The 25,676-nt window shown below is 40.7% G+C and overlaps 1 protein-coding gene across 6 annotated transcripts in view; it reads left to right on the forward strand.

Annotated features, from left to right (window-relative positions):
- TASOR2 (transcription activation suppressor family member 2) overlaps positions 1-25,676 on the forward strand; it is a 69,850-nt gene that overhangs the window by 38,960 nt on the left and 5,214 nt on the right. For 5 of the 6 annotated variants that reach the window (XM_068559712.1, XM_068559731.1, XM_068559739.1 and 2 more), the window contains 8 exons: positions 411-483; positions 582-644; positions 4,224-4,943; positions 8,789-9,031; positions 12,322-13,195; positions 14,787-15,216; positions 18,019-21,843; positions 25,275-25,400. In XM_068559712.1, the coding sequence (XP_068415813.1) occupies positions 411-483; positions 582-644; positions 4,224-4,943; positions 8,789-9,031; positions 12,322-13,195; positions 14,787-15,216; positions 18,019-21,843; positions 25,275-25,400 (6,354 nt within the window). The remainder of the gene's footprint in view (positions 1-410; positions 484-581; positions 645-4,223; positions 4,944-8,788; positions 9,032-12,321; positions 13,196-14,786; positions 15,217-18,018; positions 21,844-25,274; positions 25,401-25,676) is intronic. The other variant, XM_068559747.1, reaches the window with a different exon arrangement.

Genomic DNA, 25,676 nt, shown 5'->3' on the forward strand with positions numbered 1-25,676 from the left:
TGTATTAAAATGAGGTTAACATGTTAATCATAGTTCTGATTGACCTTGAATTTGTAGTGGCTGAATGGGAACAGAGCGGCTACTTAGCAGTATGAAATGTCCAACATGTCAATGAAAAAAATGAAAGACGTTGTTTCTGATTGATTTGTTATGTAGTTGAACACTATCCTAAAACTAACCCATGATGTTCTAGTTATTTATTATATGTAGCCCTAACGAGGCCAAGATTACTTGAATGCTAAGGAACTTGCAGTTTCTGATACTGGGGACAAAATTGTCCTGATTCCCGTAAATACTGACATTTCAAGAATTTTTTTCTTTAACTTTTTATGAGCTTAAAAATCACTGAAGAATGTGGTAGAGGGAGAAGGAGAGAGGAATTGAATCTTTCTTGCTATTTTATGTTTAAGGCAATCATCAAATGCTTAGAAGATCGAGAATTTTTCATTTTACTTACGTCGTCAGCCTTAATGTCAGAAGCAAGTAAGAACAACTTTTTTGAAAAAATGTTTTTCAGTATGTTTACTTTTATTGTATAAGATCAGCAACCTGACTTTTCTTCTGATTCTCATTCTGTGTAGGTTTTGGAGAGGAGCAGATGGGTCTTCACGGGTTGCATTTATTCCATTCATCCCTGTCAGCAGGTAAGGACACAGGACTGGCAGTTCACTGCACCTGTGGGCCATTTTTCAGTCCTCATCTTAAACTCTCAGCAGCATATGACCCTGGTAACTCTTTTCTTCTCTTAAATAACTTTCTTCCTTTACTCTCCCTGGTTAATCCTTCATCTCCTTTCTTTGTAGGCTTATCCTTTCCTGTCTGCTCCATGCTCAGATATCCACCTGCCTATTGACATTTCTTTCTACTTAAATGTCTCAGATGGTCCTCACATTCAGCATGTCCAAAACTGGATTCATTTGTTATTGAACATCAAGAGCTAGGAGATGGTTTTATCATAGTCTCCCAGTCAGTAGGACTTAAGGTCCTCACAGAAGCACTTCCCTCTGTCTGGACTACTTGTCTCCTTCCCCGTGATCGGATGATGTTGACCACCCCCCCAGCCAGGACCAGGAATTGCCTGTTAGGGGCAAAAAATATTGCTCCTGCAGTATGTAAATAAATATACAGTATATCTGTGGTATTAGAATTTCAGAGGGCAGTTAGGAAACAAAGTCTAGAAAGGCTCTCTCTGGTAGGGGGGAGATAATGAATAAAATTGGAGGAGAAGCGCTGGTCTAGCCAATTACCCATAGCTGTCAGGTGTCAGTTTAAATATCACTTTATTTACTCCCATCACCACTCTTCCTTCAATGAGGACCCCTAGGCTTTTCACCAATATAATTTAAATATTTATTTTTATAATTATTTAATGCCTGCCTTTCTTGTATTCCACTGCATCCCTACTGCTTAGCAATGTCAGGCACCTAAAAAATAATAAATGCTTGCTGAGCAAATAAATAAATGAAAGTAAATGAGTCATTTCTTTTTGTCATATGAGGAAAATTTCCTCATTGTTTTATAATCACACTGTGTATGTTTAAACATAATTTGTATATAGTATATAGTATTTATAAAGCTACAACCAATCCAAAAAAATTTTTTTAATTGATGTTTTTAAATTGTATTCAGCTACTCAAAGCAGAGAACTACTGGCATCACCTCTTTGGAATAAGCAAAATATTACCAATTATAATAACATAATGGCAATAGCTGCTTGCATTTTTCAAGCATTTACTACATTGGTATTCTGCTCGGCACAATTGATTTCACAGCCCTTAATAGGTATTTTTATTATGACCATTTCAGAGATGAGGAAACTGAAACTTAAACTTGCCCAAGGTCAAACAGCTGACTCTGAGCTGGCTTCCAGCTCTGTTCCCACACTGCCTCCCTCCGTATGCAGGAGCTCTGCCTTTATTCTTATCTTTAGGTGTACACTACCACTTGAATAAGAAACATTAGTTCCTGTACCATTTGGTGTTGAACAGCACAGGATTTCTTTTTGAGTAAACATTGGAGTGTTGTGTTCAATGTTCACAGCCTCCTCTAGTTCATTAAGACACTTTTCTATTTCTGGTCACTCAGAAATGTTCAGTGCTGTGGTTATTTGTTTTAAGTTGAGTGACTCTTCGCTTAGCAGACTTAAAAAGTTCTTTTTCTTAGATTTCATAATAGCTGTTACAAATCGTTCTGACTTCTGCCTTTCCAAATTCTTGAAATAATGAAGTTGTCTAGAAAACTACTGCTTTATTGTGAACTGTTAGTAGGACCTAAGAACTTTGTCATGTTTTATTTTTCCTTGTTACTTTCTAAATGAACTGCAGAGAAAGGAATTTTTATTTTAATGGCTAGCCACATTTTCCTATTTATTTATTTATTTATTTTTGTTAGTTTTTTTAAAATTTATTTATTTATTTATTTGGCTGTGTTGGGTCTTCGTTTCTGTGCGAGGGCTTCCTCTAGCTGCGGCAAGCGGGGGCCACTCTTCATCGCGGTGCGCGGGCCTCTCACTATCGTGGCCTCTCTTGTTGCGGAGCACAGGCTCCAGACGCGCAGGCTCAGTAGTTGTGGCTCATGGGCCTAGTTGCTCCGCGGCATGTGGGATCTTCCCAGACCAGGGCTCGAACCCATGTCCCCTGCATTAGCAGGCAGATTCTCAACCACTGCGCCACCAGGGAAGCCCTTTCCTATTTATTTTTATTTGCCATTCTTTTCCTGATACCTGCTCAAGTATAAATGTATTCAGCTAGGTGTTTCTTAATTTTGCAGTTACTTTTTCGTTAAAAAGAATGGTATAATTCATACTCAGTTTAGTAGGCACCAAAGGTCTTTATTATCTGTGGGGTTTTTATTACTGATAAATTACATTTTCTAGGATTTTATTACCTATTTCTCAGTGACCTGACCTTTTCTCTTCTTTCCCTGTACTGTTTTCCTTTAGGTTATTGATTTGCTGAAAAATTAGCATTTCTGTCAGAGAGTGAACCAGGGAGAGGAAGTAAAATACAGACTAGTCAGTCTAGTTACATAATATTAAAAAATTTCATTTGGTAGAGAAGGTGATGAAATATATACCAGTAGTTACCATGAGACTTGGGGGTTACTTAGGGTTTACTTTCTTTTAGTTCAACTGGTTTGTGTTGTAATTCTAGTTTCTTCCAGTTTTATTGAGATATTATATAATTGACATACGGCACTGTATAAGTTTAGGGTTTACCAGCATAATGATTTGACTTACATACATCATGAAACAATTACCACAGTAATTCTAGTGAACATCCATCATATCATGTAGATACAAAATTAAAGAAAATAGAAAAAAAAAATTTTTTTCCCTTGTGATGAGAACTATTAGTATTTACTTTTTTTTTCTTCTTTGGCTGCGTTGGGTCCTCGTTGCTGCATGGGCTTTCTCTAGTTGCGGCGAGCGGGGGCTACTCTTCATTGCAGTGCACGTGCTTCTCATTGTGGTGGCTTCTCTTGTTGCAGAGCACTGGCTCTAGGCGCACGGGCTTCAGTAGTTGTGGCTCGCAGGCTCTAGAGCGCAGGCTCGGTAGTTGTGGCGCACAGGCTTAGTTGCTCCATGGCATGTGGGATCTTCCCAGACCAGGGCTCGAACCCGTGTACCCTGCAAAGGCAGGCGGATTCTCAACCACTGCGCCACCAGGGAAGTCCCAGTATTTACTTTCTTAACTTTCATATGTAACGTCAGCAGTGTTAATTATTTTTATTATGTTGTACATTACATCTTTAGTACTTAAATTTATCTTATAACTGAAAGTTTGCACCTGTGACTACCTTCTTAAGAGAATTTGAAGTAGGTCATATAAGGTACAGATTAGATATATTTTAAAAGCAGAAAATGAGAATAGAAAAGTAATTCTGCCAACTCTAAACGCTGGTGCATTGAGTTCACGCTGGGCTCCTGGTCAGATGAGACGGAGCTGCAGGCGGGCCTGCCTTCTTCATTCTCACCTGGTGATCCCATCTGAGTGACTCTTTTTTGGTTCTGTGTGTGCATGTTTTCATATATATGGAGATAATATATATTCATTAAGTGCATCCATAAGTCTTCTATTAATTGCTATTTAGATTACCATTTGAAACACTGTATCATATTTAACCATCCTATAATTTTGTAATCTAAAGCGTTTTTTCCTTCATGTTTCTGAAAAAAAAAAAAAAAGAACTTTGGGTTTCTAATACATGTGTATATATTTTAGGGCTGAAAGACTTGAAAGTTGAAGATGACATCTCATTGAAGGTGGTACCTATTTTACCTGCCCTTAATTGTGCCCTGCTGGAAGCAAAGAAATCATTCTCTGAAAAAGGAATCTGTCTAAACACATTAGTAAAGCATAATTTCCAAGAACTGTACAAGGTGGACAAAAGTCCTTCATTGACTGCTGCTTCTCAGGATGGAATTAAAGAGACTGCATTCTTTGGCAAAGTGTCCAGTGGTTTTGACTTGACTCCTCCAGCTGAAAAGTGCCCTTTACAGTCTTTAACTCAGTTGAGGTCTTATATTTCAGATCCTAACGGGTACATTTTGGAAGTATCTACTGTACTAGACTTATTGGCAGAGTGTCCTCAGTCTCCTTGTATTTCAGATGGAATTTGTGATGTTGGATTTTCTTTAGTTATGACTCCAGATCCTGAATTTCACGACTCAGAGGCAGAAGTAAGAAAAGAAACAGAAACACAAAAGAATTCTGAAGAGATGTTTAAAGCAAGGCAGGGAGCTCTGGTCCCATTAAGTCCAGCATCAAATCTGAGAGTTCAGCCTAAGAGAAAAGCAAGCACGCTGCCCGTGGTACAGAGTAAAAGGGTGAACTTGTGCCATCCCTTTCCCAAAAGAACTTCTGCTGGAGCAAACAAGGGTCCAGACTCTCCCACAACTCTCAAGTTAGTCAAAGGACAGTTTCCTCAGAAAAGAAAAAGAGGTAAGCATGTCTGTATGGATTTTCAGATGAGCAATTAGTAATAACTGTTGTGTGTTAACCCTGTTCCTATGTGACCATCCTGGACTGTAGCTTGACAGTGTCCGTTAGCTCTCTCCAGGTGATTTGTGTGCATGCTAAAGTTGGAGAAGCAGTAATCTAGATAACATGAAAATCAAGAAATAGAACAAAAGCCCACCCACCAAAAGCTTGTATTTCACTTGTAAAACTGCTCAAATCATCACTCAGTTATTTACTTACCTGTCTAAGAAATAAGGTCATTCCATTTCTGAACTGTCCTCAGACAAATTCGAGTGGAAGAAGAGGGTCTCCTAAAATTAGGCACACTAAGAACAAATGGCAAAAACTGATAAGTGATAGCCCGAACATGTTTAAAGAGGGGGAAAAGTGCCTGGACTCTCCAAAACTAGAGCATCCTGGGGCAGAATTTCTAATGCTTTATGTGTTTTAAAAGTGGTCACCTGGATCCTACTATAGACCTATTGAAACAAGGTCCAGTGGCCTTGAGACATATATATATTGAAACAGTTCCACAAGTGGTTTTGTTGCCCCCTGAAAACTGAGGGAGAATCAGCGTCCAGAGCCATTTAATGTTAGTCAAATGCACTTCAGTGAACAGAGCACAACAAATAACACAATTTTGGCTTAGAGTCATCTCAGATTATGTGCGGTGTATTTTGTTTAAAACTAGGGAACTTATGCTCTATGACCCCTTAGAGAAGAGGTGAGCAGACTGGGGCCAAAGGGCCCCTCAGGCATTACCTGTTGTCTCTGTCCTTCACTGCACTGGCACAGGTGGGCGGCTGTGACTGAGGTCTGGCCCTTCACAGAAAAAATTTGCCAACCCTATCTGTAGTATTTTGAATTTAAAAATTTTGATGCCTAAAGAAGAAACATTGGAGGTGTGTGGATCCCAGGATCCTAGATAATTAAGATTTTACCCTGTGGTTTAACAAGTAGTTATTTCTGGCCAATTATAGTTGAGAAATTGTGTGTGTGTGTGTGTTTAGGAGGGTGGTAGAAAGAACGGCAATATGAAGCAGCGACTCACACTCTACATTTCCTCACAAATTCCAAGCCAACCATATTGGGTTTCTTCTCTATATGAACCATTTTAAAGGTATTAAATAAATTACCTATAATTCAACATATATGTTGTCACTGTTTCTCAAGTGTTTTAATTTCATCTACTATAAGAAATATGTTTTAGGGACTTCCCTGGCAGTACAGTGGTTACAACTCCACACTTCCAATGCACAGGGCATGGGTTTGATCCCTGGTCAGGGAACTAAGACCCCACATGCCACACAGTGTGGCCAAAAAATGAACAACAACAACGATGTGATTAAACCAGCCAAGATGACTAAATATAATACCACAAAAACTCAAAAAAAAAAAAAAAGAAAAGAAATATGTTGTATATTGTAGTCCAGTACACACAAATTCATACATACTGAAACAGAAATTTCAGAAAACATTTACCCTAACTATGTGTAATACAATCTGATATCTTCTATTCTGTTTCATTTAATAAAGAATTCTGGTTGCAGCCCATTAAGTTTATTTTATAATACACCCATGGATTATTGCATGCAGTTTGAGAAACATGTCATTGAGTGATGCGAATAAGCAGGGCAGTCCCTGCAGGATCACCTGTTTCGTGTTTCTCCTTTTTCTCGCAGGACCTAGGTTGTGAGAGATGTTCCCCTCCTGCCCGTGCAGACGTTACGCTTCCCCTAGTCTTGATCATCTCATCTTATTTTCTTTCTCTTCTTAATTTAGTCTTAACAGTTTTCCTGCTTGACTTATATTTTGCCTTTTTTTATGCTAAAAATTTTAGAAATTGTAACCGGTATAAAATCAGAAGTCTTACTCTAAAAACAAAACTCCTGCTTTATTGCCTTTAATAGTTTAGTAGGGAAGAAAATAATTAGACCCAGGGAAACGTACAACATTAAGAGAGTCTAAAAGCTTTTTAAAAAAACCTTTTATTTTTCTAACCTTCAAAAGAATAAAATGAAATTGGTCTCTTTTCTACATTTCATTAATAACCATCACATTCTGAAACTGTTTAATGTTTTCTGTTCTCAATTAGAAATAGTATTTTCCATATAATGTGATTTTAAAATATTTGCAAACATTCACATGTGTGATTATTTTGTATAGTCAGTGGGGAAAACGTTTTCACAGGGAACATTTATTAACATTTTTTTTTAACTCTTAAAGGATTGAAACACTTTCTGCGTGTGATACAAGCAGGTTGTTAATAGTTTTTTCTCCTCATGTGCCTCCACCTTTATTTATTTATTTATTTTTTTCACACACACACACACACACACACACACACACACACACACACACTGTATTTTATTTTTACAAGAGATAAATAGACTGACACCAAGCATTGTACATGGATGACCACAACAAAAGCAACAATGATTGCAATTACCAAACATGAAACACACTCATACTATGTCATAATATTGACATTCAGTCCAGTAATCCTCCACTGTAACAACTCCTTTACTTTGCAGTGAAAATTGATTTGTATATTCTTTGCCTGAGTCCTTGTGGGATTTTTTTTTTTTTAATTCAGACAGAAAGTCACAAAAATTATACTCATCCTCATCAGTTCACTCAGTCCCATGTAATTAATTTTTTTTTTTAATCTTGATCTTTTGTTAGCACTTTTATGAGTTCATCAGTTTTTCATTAGAGTTCTGAAAATGCTTATTCATTCAGTTCAGCAGTACAGTCAGTTACCAGAAACCTGTACTTGTCGGAGTCTTTTCCATGAATTTCTTGAAGATGAAACCCTTTTATAGGCACATATTTGCAAAACCATCAGAGTACACCCAGAACTGTCTGTAAATGACAAAAGACTTAAAAATGCCCACGGTTGAAGATTTGATGAAAGTTCATAATAATGCAGTTGACAAGAAAATTAGTTATTTCTGAGATATACATTTTAAAGTAATAACTAGGATTATTACTTATAACATTATACCAGAACATATAAGATTTTTAGAAATTTCATGTAATGTCTGAAACATTTATATTAACATATTTCCATACAAATAACCCAATGAAAGTTTAGTATTAGTTGTTTTGTTTGTTTTTTTATACTGCAGGTTCGTATTAGGCATCAATTTTATACACATCAGTGTATACATGTCAATCCCAATCGCCCAATTCAGCACCAATTCAGCCTCCACCTTTAGTTCTTTCCTTCCTTCCCTATGAGAAGTAAAGCTGAGCATTTTGTAAGAGAAATGAGCAATTATAATAGATTTATAGGAAGTTAAATCAGAAGAGGACTTTCTTCAATGTACCTTCCTCTGTCTTAAGAGATGATTTTTCAGGCAGTATTAAAGCTTTGATATTTAGGTGTAGTGAAGGAAAATATGTAAGATGGCTCTTTGTGAACCTACAGTCTCTTCTCTACAGTGTGATCGTGGTTTTAACCACATGGCTTTATGGAAGCTGTGTCGCTTTTGTGTAAATTGAATTATCCATCACCCTGTGCTGTGAACTAGCATGTTCAGCCTTACCTGCCACATCAGTCAGCAAAGATTATGGAATTTTTTTAAAAAATTAAGTCATGCCTTGTTTTTATAAAGTTATTACTCTGATATTTTTCTTCTAATCCTAATTAGGGATATAGACCAACACTTAGCAAGTTCAAAAATCTTTTAATGAAATACCCCAAATTTTATATTTTATTCCCCATTATTAAAGTTAACCCCCCAAAACAAATCAAAGGAAAGCTATGCTGATAAATATGTGAGCCCCCTACCCCTTAAAAAACGGTGTCTTTTCTGCATAAGGTGCTGAAGTGCTGACTGCACAGTTTGTACAGACAACCAAATTGGATAGGAAAAACCAAGAAGCTCCTATTTCTAAAGATGTTCCAGTGTCAACGAATGCTAAAAGGGCAAGGAAACGAGAGACATCTCCAGTCAAAACTGTTCCAAGGGCTAAGCCACCTGTGAAGAAATCTCCACAAAAACAGAGGGTAAATATAGTAAAAGGCAATCAGAATCCCAGAATCAGAAAGCAGCCACAACCTGGTAAGAAATCCTCTTCCTGTAAATTTCAGCACCATAATACAGACTAATTGAGATTATAAGATAGCGTATTGAAACAGTATAAGATCAGTTGAAATCTGTCACGTTCTTATGGTCTTCTTTAGTTCAGACACTGACAGGACAAGTAACTTGGTTTCCCAGTGTGAATAAATTAGAAAGTGCAAAGATTCATACCTTCACTAAATAGACCCTACTTTTCATTTTGCAGAAAGCCTGAACATGAACTGTTTAGCAGAGTTAAAGTATAAATGGCCTTTTTTATGACTAAATTCACAAGCAAGTAGCATCTGGCAGTATTTTTCTGGACCATAATCAGTTATAAAAAGGAGATTATAAGTTTGTCCAGAGGGAACTATAAAGACATGGTTCAAAGCAGTCAGTAATCCTGAATCCTGTATTTGGTTTTAAAAGGCATTAAATTAATTTTAACAGCAGTTTTACTTTTCTACTTCTACTTTTGCTGAAGTGAATAACCAAGTCTCCTTATGTGAGCCAGCAGCTGACTGCTAGTTCTGTGTTCCACCTGCTGGAACCTCGTCGTTGCTGGCGTGTTCCCTCATCACTGCGGACCTCACTTTTCTCCCAGCTCCATGTCCCACTTCACACCCATCTCTCTGAGTAGAGTGCAGCTCCATCAAGCTGCAAAATCTATACATTTTACAGTATCTTCGGTATTGAGTCCTACTGTGTTGTATGTGTGGTGGTGGGTTTTGTTTAGAAAAACCTTCATTTCCTCATACCTCTGTATTTCCATCAGTTTTCTGTCTAATCTCATGATTCTACTTTCTCTCTTATCTATCTTTAGACTTTTTTAAAAGCCTCAAATTTAGTGGAATTCAGGGAAAGAAACTCTTGTTGGGGTGATGGTATTATGGATGAGCTTGGTTTTTTCTTTCCTCATTTTTAAAAAAAATTTTTTCGGCCGCACCTCGCAGCATGTGGGATCTCAGTTCCCTGACTAGGGATCGAACCCACACTGCCTGCATTGGAAGCGCAGAGTCTTAACCACTGGACCACCAGGGAAGTCCCTTTCCTCAGTTTCGTTAATGTTGTTTATGACTGAAGATTTTTCTGAAAGCTCCTCAGTCATATCACCGTACAACCTGTAGAGAGTCATACCCAATGCGGACTCTCTGCTTGTCTCCCCAGGCAGTTACGAGGTGGTCTTACCCACGGGCCCACATTTCTCTCCTGCCATTTCCCAATGCGTGCCTTCCCTGCCAGGCACGTGGTGCCACCCACACGAACCATGCCTGTTGTCACACCTGTGCAGTCCCCTCTGCTCAGCTAAGTCCACACGGAGCCATTTCCTGATGCTCTGATCTGCACTCATTTCTCCTTTTTTTTCATTTCTTTTTAGGTTTTTGAGAACATTAAAGAGTTAATTCATACTATTTTCCAATCATCTGGTGTGTCTTGGTCCTGTCTTTCCAAGTAGTTTGTAAACAGGATGAGTATAGATACATAATGCATTGTATTCCCAGCCTTGTCATTAGAATTCCTTGTGCTGAATTGGCTTCTGTATAGTTGTAGGCTAATCGATTAGTGGGAGGAGGTATGCAACTGGGCATTGGCAGAAAAGTGAGCCCAGAAAATGAAAAGTTTTCAGAATGGGTATTCAGAAATAGGCCGATTTGTATTGCAAATGTCTGTATATATTGTGCAGCCACATTCTAAGTTAAAATTTTAAGATTACCACCTTTTAAATAATGTGTTAATTTTTCTTTTATTTCTTAATCACCCATGCTAATCCGCTTCATTTCTTTTACTTGAAATATCAGAGTTTAAGAAGGCTCAATCATTTTGTTACTGAAACTAATGGTTTTCAATATAGTTTTTAATTTACTGAACTCTTTATATTTTTTATAATTTATTTGGCATCATTTTATCTATATTTCTTAAAAGAGATAGATTATCAGTATTGTATTTTTAATTAACTGAAAACCTCTAACAAGTCAGTAATTAAATGATTTACCTGAAATGACACATATTTATTAAAATGAACCCTTTTTCTTGATTCAGTACAGTGTTCTCTATATCAGACCTTCCTCATAGTGATAGTCAGTGTAAGAACCATAGTATTTAAGGATAGAATGAACTTAGTGTCAGTAAACACATCAGATCCTAAAATGAACGTGTTTCTAGTTCACCCGGGGGGTTCACGAGACAACTCTCTTTGGGCCACTTTCTCGTACCTCACCCCGTTGGGCTTTGATATTTTCAATAAAAACTGGGCAGTGGTTGATTAATTTTACCCTCCTCACCATACACACACTCTTGTCATTCTGTTTGATGACCTCATAGGCCAGAGTTTTCTCTGTAAATGTATTGTCATTGGGCTTTGCAGACAGGTCAGTAATTTATTTCAGACCTGCTACTACTAATTATAAAGAGGAGCACAGTTGGCTTTTCTGTCCATCCAGCCACCTGCTACAGGGACTCACTGCCCAGTATTGTTGAGAACTTTGTCCATCATGATAACCGCATTTTAAAAGGCTGAATCAAAGTCCTGAGAAGGCAAGTAAACCCACCTGAGAATGTCAGTTTTCTGACAGAATGCCAATGGGTAGATTTGACTACCTGCTGTAAGGAGAATTATCAGTAGATGAGGAGATTTGCTTTTTTGCAGATAGAATAGAGAGGAAATGTTTTTAATGCAGAAACTGAAGTTTTAAAACTTGAAATTAATTGGCGATTCTGAATATTCTTACTTTTCTAATTTTTTATTCATATCATAACGTATTATAATTAAACATCAATATGGTTAAAAATCATCTCTGTTTTGAACTTAGATGATTTCTCTAATAACTTGCTAAGGGAAATGATTTCTAGGAAAGTACATTAACATTCTATAATATACACTTTAAACTTAGAAATTCTTAGATTCTCACTGGATTGTAAGCTCTCTGAGGGCAGGAGTCTTGTTTTCTTTTCTTGTTTTTGTTTTTTTCTCTTTGTATATTTCTTGAGCTAAGGAGTATGCCTTGTGTGTAGATCAGTACATGCAGTTTTGAAGCGTGATTTCTTTTTAAATTAATATGCATATTCCTTAAGGCTTGTTCCTCTGGTAAATACATTATAATACATCAGGAAGTTGGACAAGACCTCACTCTGGTAATAAAAATTTAACATACAATTTATGCAACATATCAAGAGGTTTTTCTTGAATATGTTGCCTTAACTGTTGATTTTCACTGAACCATAGTAATATGACAAAGAATTAATTCTATGGAAATCAAGTGTTACGTGTCTTTTTTTCTTTTATGCTGAAGCCAAAGGAGAAACTTCTTCACAGCTTCAATCAGAAATTTCAGATGGTCAAGAAGATGTTATTAGAATAAGTACAGCTCAACCAGAAAATATCACAGTGGCTCCAAAAGACCCACCTGAAAACTCCATTGTCAACTGTGACTCCCAGGCCCTAAATATGTTGGCTGATCTTGCATTAAGCGCTGCTACCTCTACCACACCATCCTCTGAGCCCAGAAACTTTCCCTGCTCCTCCGAATTGCCACAAAACGATGTTTTGCTTTCTAAAGAACATTCTTTGTGCGGTACATCGGACCATGAATATCATAGAGTAGTTAAAAGTCAAAAAGGTGGACCGTTATCCAAGCCCTCCTCTGATAAGAGTAATCTGACGTCAGACCCCACGGTCAGCCAGGAGGAAGAGAGCTTGGTTCCTGGCATTCAGGCCCCTGCGGAAGTCCAATCGGCACTTCCCGAGGAAACCCTAGAAAGTTCCGACGCAAGCCAAAGCTCTTTTGTTGCTGTGGAGCATTCCTATGCCCTGCTCCTTGCAGAACATTCAAAGAAGCATCTACAGCAGAGAGGGGCCCCAGGCCCTGCCTTTGCCAAGAATGGCACAAAAGGCCCCGAAGCGGGAACCCCAGTGGGGAAAGTGATGCCATTTCGGCATCAGCAGATCACCTCCCCGCTGCAGAAGCTCTCCGAGCCCCCAGCGCTCAGGCGCAGGAGCAGGTTGCTGCCCTCCAGCCTGCAGGACTTCTGCCGCTCTCATACCGTATTCAGCTGTGACGGCTCCTTTAAGGTCACTTTCAAATGTGAAGCAGATTACGTGTTCAGCTTAGACAGCAAGTATACCAACAACCCCCTGGAGAAGACTGTAATCAGAGCACTACATGGGTGAGTAGGAGTGACACTGGATGAAAATGGATGAACTTTTCTGTTGAGATAAATGTAGCGAGAAGGGATACTTGTGCTAAACTCTGGGGAGGGAGAAGGAAGTGTGTAAAATCCAGTAACTTGGGAATAATACCAAGCAGTTAATCGTTGACAATTAAGAAAACCTTAGTCTTCTGCACGGCTTTCCATCTTGAGATGCTCCTTCATAAGTCTTTCTGGTCTTTGAATTATAATATGTAAATGAGATGTTAGTGTAAAATAGTGAGGTAAAGAAATAATGCTTTACAGACTGAATTCCAGAAGAAACATTTAAAGAATTACTTCTAGCTTGTCAAATTGGTCAGATTGCTACGAGTGAGCAGTTTTCACGGGGTCGTTCTATAAATCTTCCTTAAGGGGTCAACGCAGAATAACAGAGAGCTGAAAGCACAGGCTTTGGAGGGTAGACTGACGTCGGTGTTGAGCCTGGGCTCTCCTGCGTGCCAGCGTGTGTGCCTCGGGACAGCGCTGCTCACTCTTCACTGAGACTCATCTGGGGTCTCATTGAACTGCAGCTTCTGACTCAGTCCATTTGGGATGGGGCCTGAGAGTCTACATTTCTAACCAGTGTCCAGGTGATGCCAAGGAAGGGTGACAGTATGCGAGCAACACTTTTAAGCATGGGTTTAGTAATAGCCACTAAAGTTAGAGAGTTATGAGGGAGTTATGTACATTAGGGTTTGCATGGTGACGGGCACATACTAATAAAGGGTGACTATCGCTATTAGCAGGAAGCGTTAGCCTGTGAAACAACACTGACCTGCTGGTAGGGGGATACTGCACGTGTGAGGGACTGAATTCCGTGAGACTTCTTTCCTTGCTCCAGGCACGAGCTTGTGCTTTCGTCCCCACCTGCTCATGAGGGTCTCACTTCCTTAGCCTTAACCCTGTTTCACTGAAGCCTAGTTCTGTAGCCCCTCTGACTCATTCCACTCAGCTCTGCTGTCCTTTGGCCTGGCAGATGGCCAGAAATGTTTTGTGCCTCCCCTTCCGGTTTCAGGAGAGTCTCCAGAGCTGTACTCTGAAAATAGTATAGTTCTGCTGAATTGCCCAACTCCTTTAATCTTCAAACTTCCCAACTATTAGAAGAGACACATAAAAATAGAAAAGAAATGAGCTGGCCAGACTTAACAGAAGCAAGGAGATGAGGATTTGGGAAGTTGCTGAAACCATTATTCACATAATGTGTCTATCACGTCCCAGGAGAGCTTGCACTGAATAAGAGAAAAATCCTAGGCTAGGAGTGTGAAGGCCTATATTCTGATCATGGTCCTACCACTCACAGATTTTGTGATTTGAAAGAAGCCACTTAAAGCTCTGATTTTCAGTTCCCTTCTCTGTCTCTGTAAAAAGAGTGGATTAGATTCACTGTAATTATTTGTTAAATCAGCTTCATTTTTATTTTACTCATTGTTTCATGCTCATGTAATTTTTAAAATAAAAATGAACACAAAAACTAAGGTTAATAATTAAGGCACTTACTTATGATAAGATAATCAATGAAAATAGTCATTTTCAATGGTTTTTGTTTCTTCTTTCTTTAAAATCTCAGGCCCTGGAATACTGATTTACCAGATAATGTGGAAGAAGTGAAGCTTTTACTTCATATGTGGGTAGCTCTGTTTTACAGCAATCAAAACAAAGTCATACGATCATCCCGAAAAGTAGTAGAACACAGCAACCCAGCAAAATACGTGTCCATAAATAGCACGTTAGAATCGTTTGAATTCAGTGAAATTGAGGAGTCCTCCGGTGTGGAAAGGTGCTCCGTAGACCCTCTGTTGGAGACTAATGAGGCTCCCAGAGGTCCTACTGCCGAAGTGTCCTTCCCGGACACTGACCCCCTGCTTCCTTTCATGAAACCACCGCCTGTGAGAGGCTTGGAGCTTTGGGTGCAGAATGAACAGAAAGAAATGTTTGCAACAGCAGGTCATCCAGAGACCCCAGAAAGCCAGAATTTCATCTATTCTTGTAATAATGAGGTAGGTAAAGCTGAATAATATAAATGCTGGTATTATTTTTGAAGAAATTTTTTTTGTACATAAAATCACATTCATAACAAGGCATCAGTTTCTTTTAGGAAAGTGGATTCTCTAGCTATGTAAAGGATTAGAATGCCAGAAACTTAGTTGTCAAAGTCTGGATTGTCTGCAGGTGGAGCTTATCTACCATCCTGATTGAAGAAACGAAAGTAGGAAAAAAAATCGTAGGCCTCAGATGATCTGGGAGCCATCCATAATTATGTAACTTTTTAGTTGTATGACTTGGGGCAAATTACTTGTTCTCTCTGAGCTTATTATCTTTTTTTTTTTTTTTTTTTTGAGCTTATTATCTTTTAAAAGAGGTGAATAATACTTACTCTGTTTACCTAGAATAGTGTTTATGGATCAAATGCAGTAATAATAAATATAAAAATCTTTGATAAAACTTAAAGTAAACTAAAATTGAATATATTAAAATTATTTTTAAAAACAAATCCTGAGACAGTAAATAAAATGCCAGACCTCTCATAGGTCTGCAGATAACTGTTTGGAAATATGGAAAATACACTTGGTCTCATTTCACTGTTCTCAACTGATAGTCAGGACAAATAATCGAATTTTAATTGGAGCAAATTAAAAAGTTGTATCAAGATTCTAAGTAAATGGATTGACAAGATACCTGCCTTTTTAAGCTTTCAGAACAGATTTATTCCAGAAGAATTTTACATGGGTTTGGGCACCTTCAGTGCCTGTGTTAACATTGAGTTTCTGTACCTGGGCTTCCGTGGGGATTTGCAGGTCCAGGGGTGAGCCTTAGAGGGTCTGTGAGTGTCTGCAGATGCTCATCTTCATCAGAATGAAGACTGGTGGAACGCTGTGGGCCAGAGACTGGTCTGAGCCCTTCACTCGCATTAACTCAGTTAATTCTCACACAGCCGGGTGAGGTAAGGACCGTGCCACCCATCTTATAGGTGAGAAGACTGAGGATGAGAAGTACAGAATGGCCTGGAGGCACACAGTAAATTGTCCGGCCAAGACTCAGATCTGGACACTCTAGATGTTTCTCAATGTCGAATTCTGTGGATGTATTTATGTATATATATGCACACATGTGTGTGTTCATATGTGTATACATAAAATATATGTTACGTGTGTATGTGTTTTTTTTCTGAGGATGGGGTTCATAAATTTCATCTTATTCTCAAAGAGATAAGTAAAATCACTACCTTAGAATAAGAAAGTATTTATAGTTTAGTCAGGCAGATTTTAATTATTACATATATATTCAATTACTACATATATATTTATAAACACACTAGTTTCTTATAAAGTATTTTTGGTTGTGGTAATATATAGTAACTGTTACTTTAGTAATGTCCAATTAGGAACGATTTTGTTGCAAACATGAAAGAGTATTAAGTAGAAAGTAGAATGTTAAAATTAATGATTCCTAACACTTTCTGTAGCATATACTTACAAATATGTTTCCGTCATCTTCTTGAACACTGTACCTGTACTTTAAAGGTGCACACACGTCCTGTACCACTCCCTATTCTAGGGCAAACTAGGATTATCAAAGTTTGCATTTCACTAAGAGCACAGGCATGGTGAGATTCACGACTATGGCCCAACATTATCAGCGACAGTATGATTGGGAGGGTCATAGAACTGTTCTCAGAATGAGTGTACCATCCAGATTTTTCTATGCTTTGTATCTGGCCAGTCGTGTCCTCTTAAAACCAAGTCTCAGCTCCACCCTGCCAATTACTCGGGTCAGTGTCTTTCTTTGACTAAGGCAGAAATGTTTTTAACAAGAGATTTGAAACACAGGTCCTGACTTACAACACGATTGTTTCAAAACATGGCAGGAAATCTGTGACTGTAATGTTCCAGAACTACAGGTGTAGGTCAACTGTATTATCAATCCACTTTACCATATTCTGAACAAGACCATTCTTCAGCCTTTAAAAAAAAAATAAAAGAAACAACCTTTTTATGAGGTTATCAAAATTGTCCAGAGGTATTTCTGTTACTGTTTATCCTAAATCCTTTCTGGTACTGTTTAAATCAGTCCTTTTAGTTTAGTTTATTAATGCAAGCTGCACTGTGTTTTCTACTGCTTTGTTGAATAGGAAGGTATTATAATGAGAGAGAGATTATGTCCAGTTATAAGCTAAGAAGATAGCTAAGGGGTAAGGGACCTTTATTTAACAGGATAGAGATTGATACCTTGGGAAAGCTGCTTATCAGTGTATTCTGAGTACAAGAGATAATAATTTAGTGTTTCCTCATGGGAACATTCCAGATGACAGTGTATTTATAGTCTAATTGAAAGCTGGTGTTTAAAATAAGTTATTCTTTGCTTTAAAGATTATCTTTTAATCTTCCTAAAAAATAATTTAAATTAATTGAGTACTTTTTCCTCTACTGCTGCATTTCTGAATTAAGTGATGCTATTTAGCAAACAGGCTGCATTTTCAAGTCTTTAAATTGCCAGTGGTCTAGCCACTTTTCTTCCCAAAAGTCCATAAAAAAAAAAAAGGCTGTGCAACTAAGAAAGTTTTGGAGATCTCGTGTGTGTGTATTTAGATAAAACAAATTCCTATTTGGGGGGTATTTTAAGCCTATCTAAGAAGAGAGGGATTTGCTTGATCTCTACCCTATGAAGATTCAAAAGAACAGAGCAAACTAAAATTGATCTTTGTCTATTCTGTTCTTCACATATGTAAATGCTTGAAAAAAAGATCTATTTGGCTCTTGATTTTTTTAATTAATTTATTTCTTTTGCTTTTATCGTTTCAGATAATTGGGGGGAAAGCCAAACAAGAGTCATCAGATAAACTAGAGACCTCTAATCTGGTGCTTTCTAGCACTGGAAGCACCCAAACTAATGGATCTTCTATTCCTGCTGAAGATAAAACCTTTGAGCCACTTGATAGCACACAGGTGACTCCTTATAATGATACTGTCACACAGTCCACGTTCGCCAGGACTTACGATGGGATCAGCAGTCCGTCAATGATTTGTCAAAAGTCTGTGTACAGGACCCTTGAAAGCAAAGTTGATGTTTTTCATGCAAAAATGCAAACAAAAACAGGTGCTTTGCAGGGCCTTATCCAGCATAGCAGCCCCATAAACAAAGAATGTCAGCCATCGTTGGAAGGAAAGGATGATATGGGGTATGTAATGATTAATCTGGAACCGGTTACACTCACTTTTGAAAAAAATGCCTATGCACCAATACAGACAGAAGTTGTAAATAGAGCTGATAAACCTACAACCTTTAATGTGGAGTTGATTAAACAAGTATCACCTGCTACAAGCCTTAGACATCCTGTGTCCGCATTTGAAAAGGCACAGACACAGGGTCTTAGGGACATTCCCTCTCTGGCAATGTCAGGACAACAAGGCGCTAAGTACCTTTGTGCCTCCTCAGTGAGTAGAGAGGCACTTGCTAAAGAAATGTGTTCATTACAGAAAGGACAGGCTGTTGCAGGCTCACCATCGCCATCTGATAATTCCCTGGTAACAGAGGCATTATCACTGGTTAAAAGTTCTAATTATTTGTTACCCAGAGAAGAAATGAAGGTCTCTCAAGAATGTCTTCTGTCGACTCAGAGTCTCTTTAGCATCTCTTCGGAAGAGATTGTAGAGCCGTCCCAGCTTGAAGAAGTAGTCTCATCGTCAGCCTCTGCCCCCTTGGAAGAAAAGGATTCACTTGACTGCATCCCATCAATGAGGAATGCTTCGGATGGCTCTTCAGAACTCAAGAATGACAAGAGTGGTCTAAACAGTGAAAGTATGAGTTTTGAATCATTTCATTCTGCATTTACCAAACAAACCAGCCTATCTGTGAATAGAGAGGAGGTCAGCCTCGAGTTATCAGAGGAGGATTCTGACCTTGACCTCACTCTCACCATATCACCGCCCACGAGTCCCAGGGAAGAAGCACCCGCTGGTGAAATGGAGCAGCAGCAGGAGGCCCCGTTACCCTGCTTAGAGCTTCAGGAGACAGCGGAAGAAATAATTGAGCCTGAAGAGGTGCCTGACGTGAACTCTGCTCTTCACACGTCAATGAAACCACTAGAAAGTGAGAGAAAAGGTGATAAGTTACGGACAGTGGCTTTCATACTTTCTAAAGAAACCTGTGCCCTTGAGGTTGCGGAGGAAGTTCATGTTGCTTCAGACTTCCCCTTCGGTTCTTTAATTGAAGAAGTGTCACCAGCTTCTAGCCCTGACTGCCAGGTACCGGGTGAAGACGTACAACCAGCTGGGGCTGTATCTCCAAGTAGTTTTAAACTCTGTGATGCACACTGTGAGAAAAGTGACAGATCCTCCCAGGTTGAGTCAGTAGATTTGGCCATAACAGAAAGAGAAAATTCTTTTGTTGGTCCCACCCATCCAGTGGGACAAGATAACTTAACTCAGATACAACAAATGCAGCTTTCTGCTGAAATGCCTCTAATACTAAAAAATCACCCAGGAAGAAAAGATAGATTTTTAACCCTTCCTGGTGAAGTCACTGAGGAAATTGTCCCAAGTGAGTGTGGTGAGGGTTTCTCTTTCTCAGAAAAGGTGCCATGCCATGATGCAGAGTTAAACCAGCCTGCCTCAGCTGCCACATGCAGAGATTCTCTAGAAAACCTGGTAACATCAAGAAATCCACTGCAGCCAATGAATGTAGAGAACAGAAATCCCCACCTAAGTCATCTTGTCGTGGAGACCGGTGAGCCTCCGTTTAGTCCTCAGAAGATCCTTGAAAATAAGTCTTTTGCCGACACGTTTGTTTCTACAACCACACCAAGTGGTGTGAATGTGTCATTAAAACAGCAGACCAGCCCTAAGAGCCTTAAGGAAAATGTCTCGAGCAGTGATCTGAAAACAGATGAACACTGTTACATCCTGGTTAAGTCCTTGCGCTTTGACCCAGTTGACGGAGCTGAGGCTGTGCAGGCCCGCGGGTACCTGGAGCTCCCCAAGCCCACCCTCTCCTCGGGAGGGGCCGCCCTAACCCACAGGGCAGGACCCAGCAATGCAGGGATGGAGTTTCAAACACAGGAAATCTCGGTCGTCAGAATGGCCGGTCTGCTCAAGAATAATGAAACTGGAGCTGAGTCACGTGAAAGAGCTATAGATCTAGGAGGTGTCGGCTCTCAGCTGCACATCACCTCTTCAGAAGGCAGACACAAACCGGCCCACATGCTGCAAGATGGGTCACCGTGTGCAGCAAGAGGTCTGCTGAATGGTGGGCTTTTCCCCGTGTATTTACATGCTGATTCTTACCAGAACACAGCAGCAACCGGTGAGACTATCGATACAGAGCCTTCTGCTTCCTTTGTTCCCAAATCTTGTGCCCCTCTTGTTTGTGGGGTCTTTGAAGAGCAGGTGGAAGATAAGAGTGCTGATGAGGGGCTGAGGGCTGAGGGGAGCGCTGTGACCCGAGGTGGAGGTGTGGATATCAGTGTGAACTCTGACATCCATTATGAACCACTTTCTGGAGACTCGGATCAAGACTCTTTTGGTGAGTGTGGAAACCCCAGATTAGATACGGAAGAGTCCTGTACTTTGCGATGTAGTCACACCGAGAAAAAAGAACGTACTTCCAAAGATGGTTTTGACTCTTTCCTGAACCTAAACAATAGCGATCATGGTGACTGGGGCTACTCGAGCCAGGTTCCAGGGCTGGAGACGGGCATTCCTCCCAGAAGCTGGCCCGTGGGATTAAAGAAGGAAGATAAGTGTGTGCCCTGTTACGTCCAAATCCGAGATCTCCGTGGGATCCCCAGGACCTACGCTAACTTCACTGTCACTAAAGAGCTGAGAGACACCACGAGAACCCTGCATAGCCTGTGGAGGCACCCCGGTGTCACGGCCAAGGGCGGCTTGCGCAGCTCCTGGACGGACACTTGGCAGGTGGCAGACGACCTCACCCAGAACACTTTAGATCTGGAGTATCTGCGTTTTGCACATAAACTAAAACAAATTGTGAAGACGGGAGATGCTCCGTGTTCCGCCCCTTCCACTGCCGTCTTTCCTAAGGAGCCCCCTCTCCAGGGCGCCATGGGGGCTTTCCCTGTGACAAAAGTGCCCGAGTCCCCGGGGCTGCCTCCTGCCTCCCGCAGCAGGAGTCCCCTCATGGTGACAGTTGTGCACTCAGACCCCAGACACCACGGTCAGCAGGCGAGAGGGCAGACACCCAGCTGTGTGGACCGTTCCTCCTTCTTCTGGAAGAAGAGGTGTGGCCACGATAGAAATCATCTCACAAACTCTGAACGAAATTCGACTGTTTCATTCCACCTCAACAAACTGAAATATAACAGTACATTGAAAGAGTCCCGGAATGACATTTCCCTCATTCTCAACGAATACGCCGAATTCAACAAGGTGATGAAGAACAGCCACCAGGCCATCTTCCAGGAGAAAGAGCCCCACGCTGCTCCTGGAGAAGCCGAACCCCGAGAGCTGTGCCCCTCTGTCCCTCGGCCAGCCTCCTACGAGGACATGGTCGCAGACCTGTGCACCAGTCTGCACGTCAAACTGGAGAGGGTCGTGAAGGAGGCTTGTACCAGGACCTTCCTCTTCCACCTCGTGGAGACAGAGGACAAGTCCTTCTTTGCAAGAACAAAGGTAAAGTGCCACATGTTTCTTACAGTTTATATTATTTTGATTGCCGTCTAAGTTTTTTGTAAGTAATACAGGATTCTCAGCTTCAGAAAGAAGCCATGATATGAAGTGGTGTTTCAGTTTCTCAGCTCAGTCTTTCCCTGCAGACTAAAGGTTTGGCCACAGGGATCTGCCGTTTGTACTATATTTGAAGATTTGTATGATTTTCCAGAGTTAGTGCAGTGAGTTCTTTTCATAAAACAGTACCAGCGGAGGCATATTCAATCGTACACACACACACAGGCCAAAGGTAAAATTCAGCTTTAAAAAAAACTTACCTGTGTTCCTCCACTAGTGTGGAGAGTGAGGGGGATCCAGGGTCCTTCTCAGGTGTGCGTGTTGGAGCCCCGCGTACACAGGTGAGGGGAACGTTGCCTCTGCTGGTCCTCACGGTCTAACGGGACGTGAGAAACATGGTAAAGATACCTGTGCAGCTGTGGCAGGTGTGGCGGAGCAGGTGCGAAGATGTCGTTCTGAGGGTGGCAGACCTGGTCGGGGGCCCAGGGACGTTCTCCTTCAGGAGGGGATGCCGGCCTCTCACCAGGTGTGGACGGTAGACCAGTAAGAGTTCGGGTCCCGATGCCCGACGAGATTTGTTTCAGGTCCACGCGTGTCAGCCCTCGTGCTAAGTCCTTGGTTAAGTCGGGGTGGCTGCCCCGGGATGTCATGTCCCAGGAGACCCCTGCCAGCGCCAAGCTGCTGAGGAGCACAGAGCGCCTGCAGATGTTTGCAACGTCTGGGCTGAGTGACGAGCGTGACGGTCGCCATGACGGGTGCGCGGTGTGTAGATGCCGGGGCCGCTGCAGAGGAGCGCGAGGCCCCAGACCGCGCGCTGGCCTCCTGGCGGGCCCTGCCCTGCATCAGTCAGTGTGGACGTCGCAGTCAGCAGGCACCTGCGGGTCGAGGATCAGCGCCGCCCGGGGGAAAGCATGGGGCCTGAGGAGGCTTCCTGAAGGGTGGGGGGCGCCCGGGGGCACGGCCATCACCATCAGGGGTAAAAGGGCCACGTGGACGTCACGCGGGGGCACTTGGACTCTCCTGAGGTCCCTGCAGGGCACCGAGAAGTGTTTCTGAACGATGAGGAGCAGCACGTTTGCACTTGACAGAGAGTGGTCCCTCCACCACAGCACAGAGTGTGGATTAGAAAAGCGAGGCAACCGGCCTCAACGCGAGGCTTCCCAGCGTCGCCGGAGTCAGCAGTACGTTCTCCTGTGAGGCGGCTGATGGCTCCTGCTTTGTATCATTTAATATGATTTTTAAATACTTACTTTCCAAATTTGTAGAATTAAGGATCCTTTTGTTGTCCAAGGTTCTTCACAAATGACTGCCATATCTGGTCTGCCCTCCGCCCGCCCCCCTTCCCCATTGTCTTTGTTGCAATTTCTGTGCCATTTTGGTAAGATTTTAGTTGAAAAAATAAAGCATTAAGTGGCCTTCAGTCTTTGGAAGGTGCTTAGCCTCCAAAAGTAACCTGGAAATTATTTATTTTAACCTTGAATTAAAGTTGATTTTCTCTGGCTGATACGCCACACCCTGACCTGCGCTGAAATAAGTCAGGGATCGACTGAGTTAGCACCATGGCCATGTCCTTGTTTTGCCACATTGAGCAAAATACTTGATTTCTTTTTGCTTCCATCTCAAAAGCAACAATGCACTATCTTAGTTCTCATGTCTTTTACAGAGCACAGGTGATGCTGGTTTTCATACGGGAGCAGTCACAGCGATGATAGTTTATTTATCATAGGAACACTTCTAGATAACATGCTTGTTTCAGTAGTGAATGTATCATTTCATGGTAATATTTTATCATGTGACCACTATTTACAACAGAAAATAACAAATTGCACCTTTAAAACTAAACTTCAAGTGAGAAAGTGGACATAGTGTAAAGTACATTTGAGAATAAAGTGTGATCAAGAGCAAAAGTGTTTTTAAAAAGCTCAGAAAGCTATGGTGGAGAATCCGTCTGTCCTGGAGCATTCACCAGTGATGGGTATCAGGCCGTTTACTCGTAAGGTGATTCAGGGTGTGACAAGATGGCCCAGAATTCCGCAGGAGCTGATGAAAATGCTGAACCTATCAGAAAATGTATTGGGCTTCCCTGGTGGCGCAGTGGTTGAGAATCAGCCTGCTAATGCAGGGGACACGGGTTCGCGCCCTGGTCTGGGAAGATCCCACATGCCGCGGAGCAACTAGGCCCGTGAGCCACAACTACTGAGCCTGCGCGTCTGGAGCCTGTGCTCCGCAACAAGAGAGGCCACGATAGTGAGAGGCCCGCGCACCGCAATGAAGATTGGCCCCCGCTTGCCGCAACTAGAGAAAGCCCTAGCACAGAAACGAAGACCCAACATAGCAATCAATCAATCAATCAATCAATAAATCTTAAAAAAAAAAAAGTATTAATTCAAATCGTTTATTAGTAAAATAGGTGAGGATTTATAAGGATTTATATTTAGATATTTTAAGGAGCTCTTTGTTAAAAGATATCTTGTCTGTAGGAATGTCTTTGAAAATACATCACCATACTTTTTTTCTCATTTTATTTTTAAATTTTTATTGGAGTATAGTTGATTCACTGTGTTGTGTTAGCATTGCCATACATTTTGAGTGAAAACTTGAAGTCAAAATTTGAGTTGTCCTGAGATCGGGGGGGGGGGGGGGGGGGGGGGGAGACTGACCAAAGTAACACCTTATTTTAGAAAGGAAATAACAAGTGATGGTCAGTGTTTTTGATAAACCTCCAGAATCCTTCAGACAGAAACAATGTCAAAATCACAGAGGACAAGGTTAAGGAATTTCTTTAACTGCACGAACTTATCCTCCCAGTGAGGCTTACTGCAGAACTGCTGTGTGGAACACAGCCGCGCCCCATAACCAGGCACAGTGTAACACCCGGCTCCCGCCACTCTTCAAAGCCTGGGTCCAAGCCACTGCCAGCTTCCAGAATCCGTCCTTGTTAACGATACTCAAAGTAATGCATACTCATAGTAATGCATAGACAATAGAATAGTCGTAGAAACATTTTGACTGGAGATGGCATTTTTAAAGTAAATATCTGCCTCCCCAAGGTAACTCCCTTGAAGAGGGTGAGATTCATGTATGTATATTAGTCTGATGTTTCAGAAGAATCCACCTTTGATACTTTATGAACATGAAAGATTCATTACAAAGTGCTTTGCCTTTGAAATAAACTTCTAAATCCAGTTGTCAGTGATACCCAGGAGTCATTTTATATGTGAAAGCTCATCTAGTAATAAGGTAAACTGCCATTTATGTTGCCTTATTAGAACATAATTTAGTAAACAGGATGTGGTCTTTGATATTTTTAGTAAACTGTAAAAGTAGTTCTGTGCAAGTATCCTTTTTTAAATAATGTCTATTTGTAAATCTTTCAGCATATTCTAAGGAAAGGAGGCCACACAGAAATTGAACCTCAGCATTTCTGTCAAGCGTTTCACAGAGAGAAAGATACGCTCATAGTCATCATCAGAAATGAAGATATATCATCACATTTGCATCAGGTAGGTTTGGAAGTAACTTTCTTACAGAGAAATGTATTCTGGGCATTTTATGTTATTCTATAATTATCAGGCTCATCACTGCCTTTTTATTTAGGGAAGAAGTTAAAACACAATACCACTGAATCTAAGTGGGAAGATAATGGGGTTGAGATACTGTACTACTGATACTAATGTTGTAATTTACCAAGGTATTTATAAGGCAAATTATGTCTCAGAGTTAAGAATATTTTCATAGTAACTAAGGGAGAACTTCGATGAAAAGAGACTGGTAAAATT

Source organism: Eschrichtius robustus, chromosome 1 (assembly GCF_028021215.1).
Source record: "Eschrichtius robustus isolate mEscRob2 chromosome 1, mEscRob2.pri, whole genome shotgun sequence".
Lineage (NCBI taxonomy): Eukaryota > Metazoa > Chordata > Mammalia > Artiodactyla > Eschrichtiidae > Eschrichtius > Eschrichtius robustus.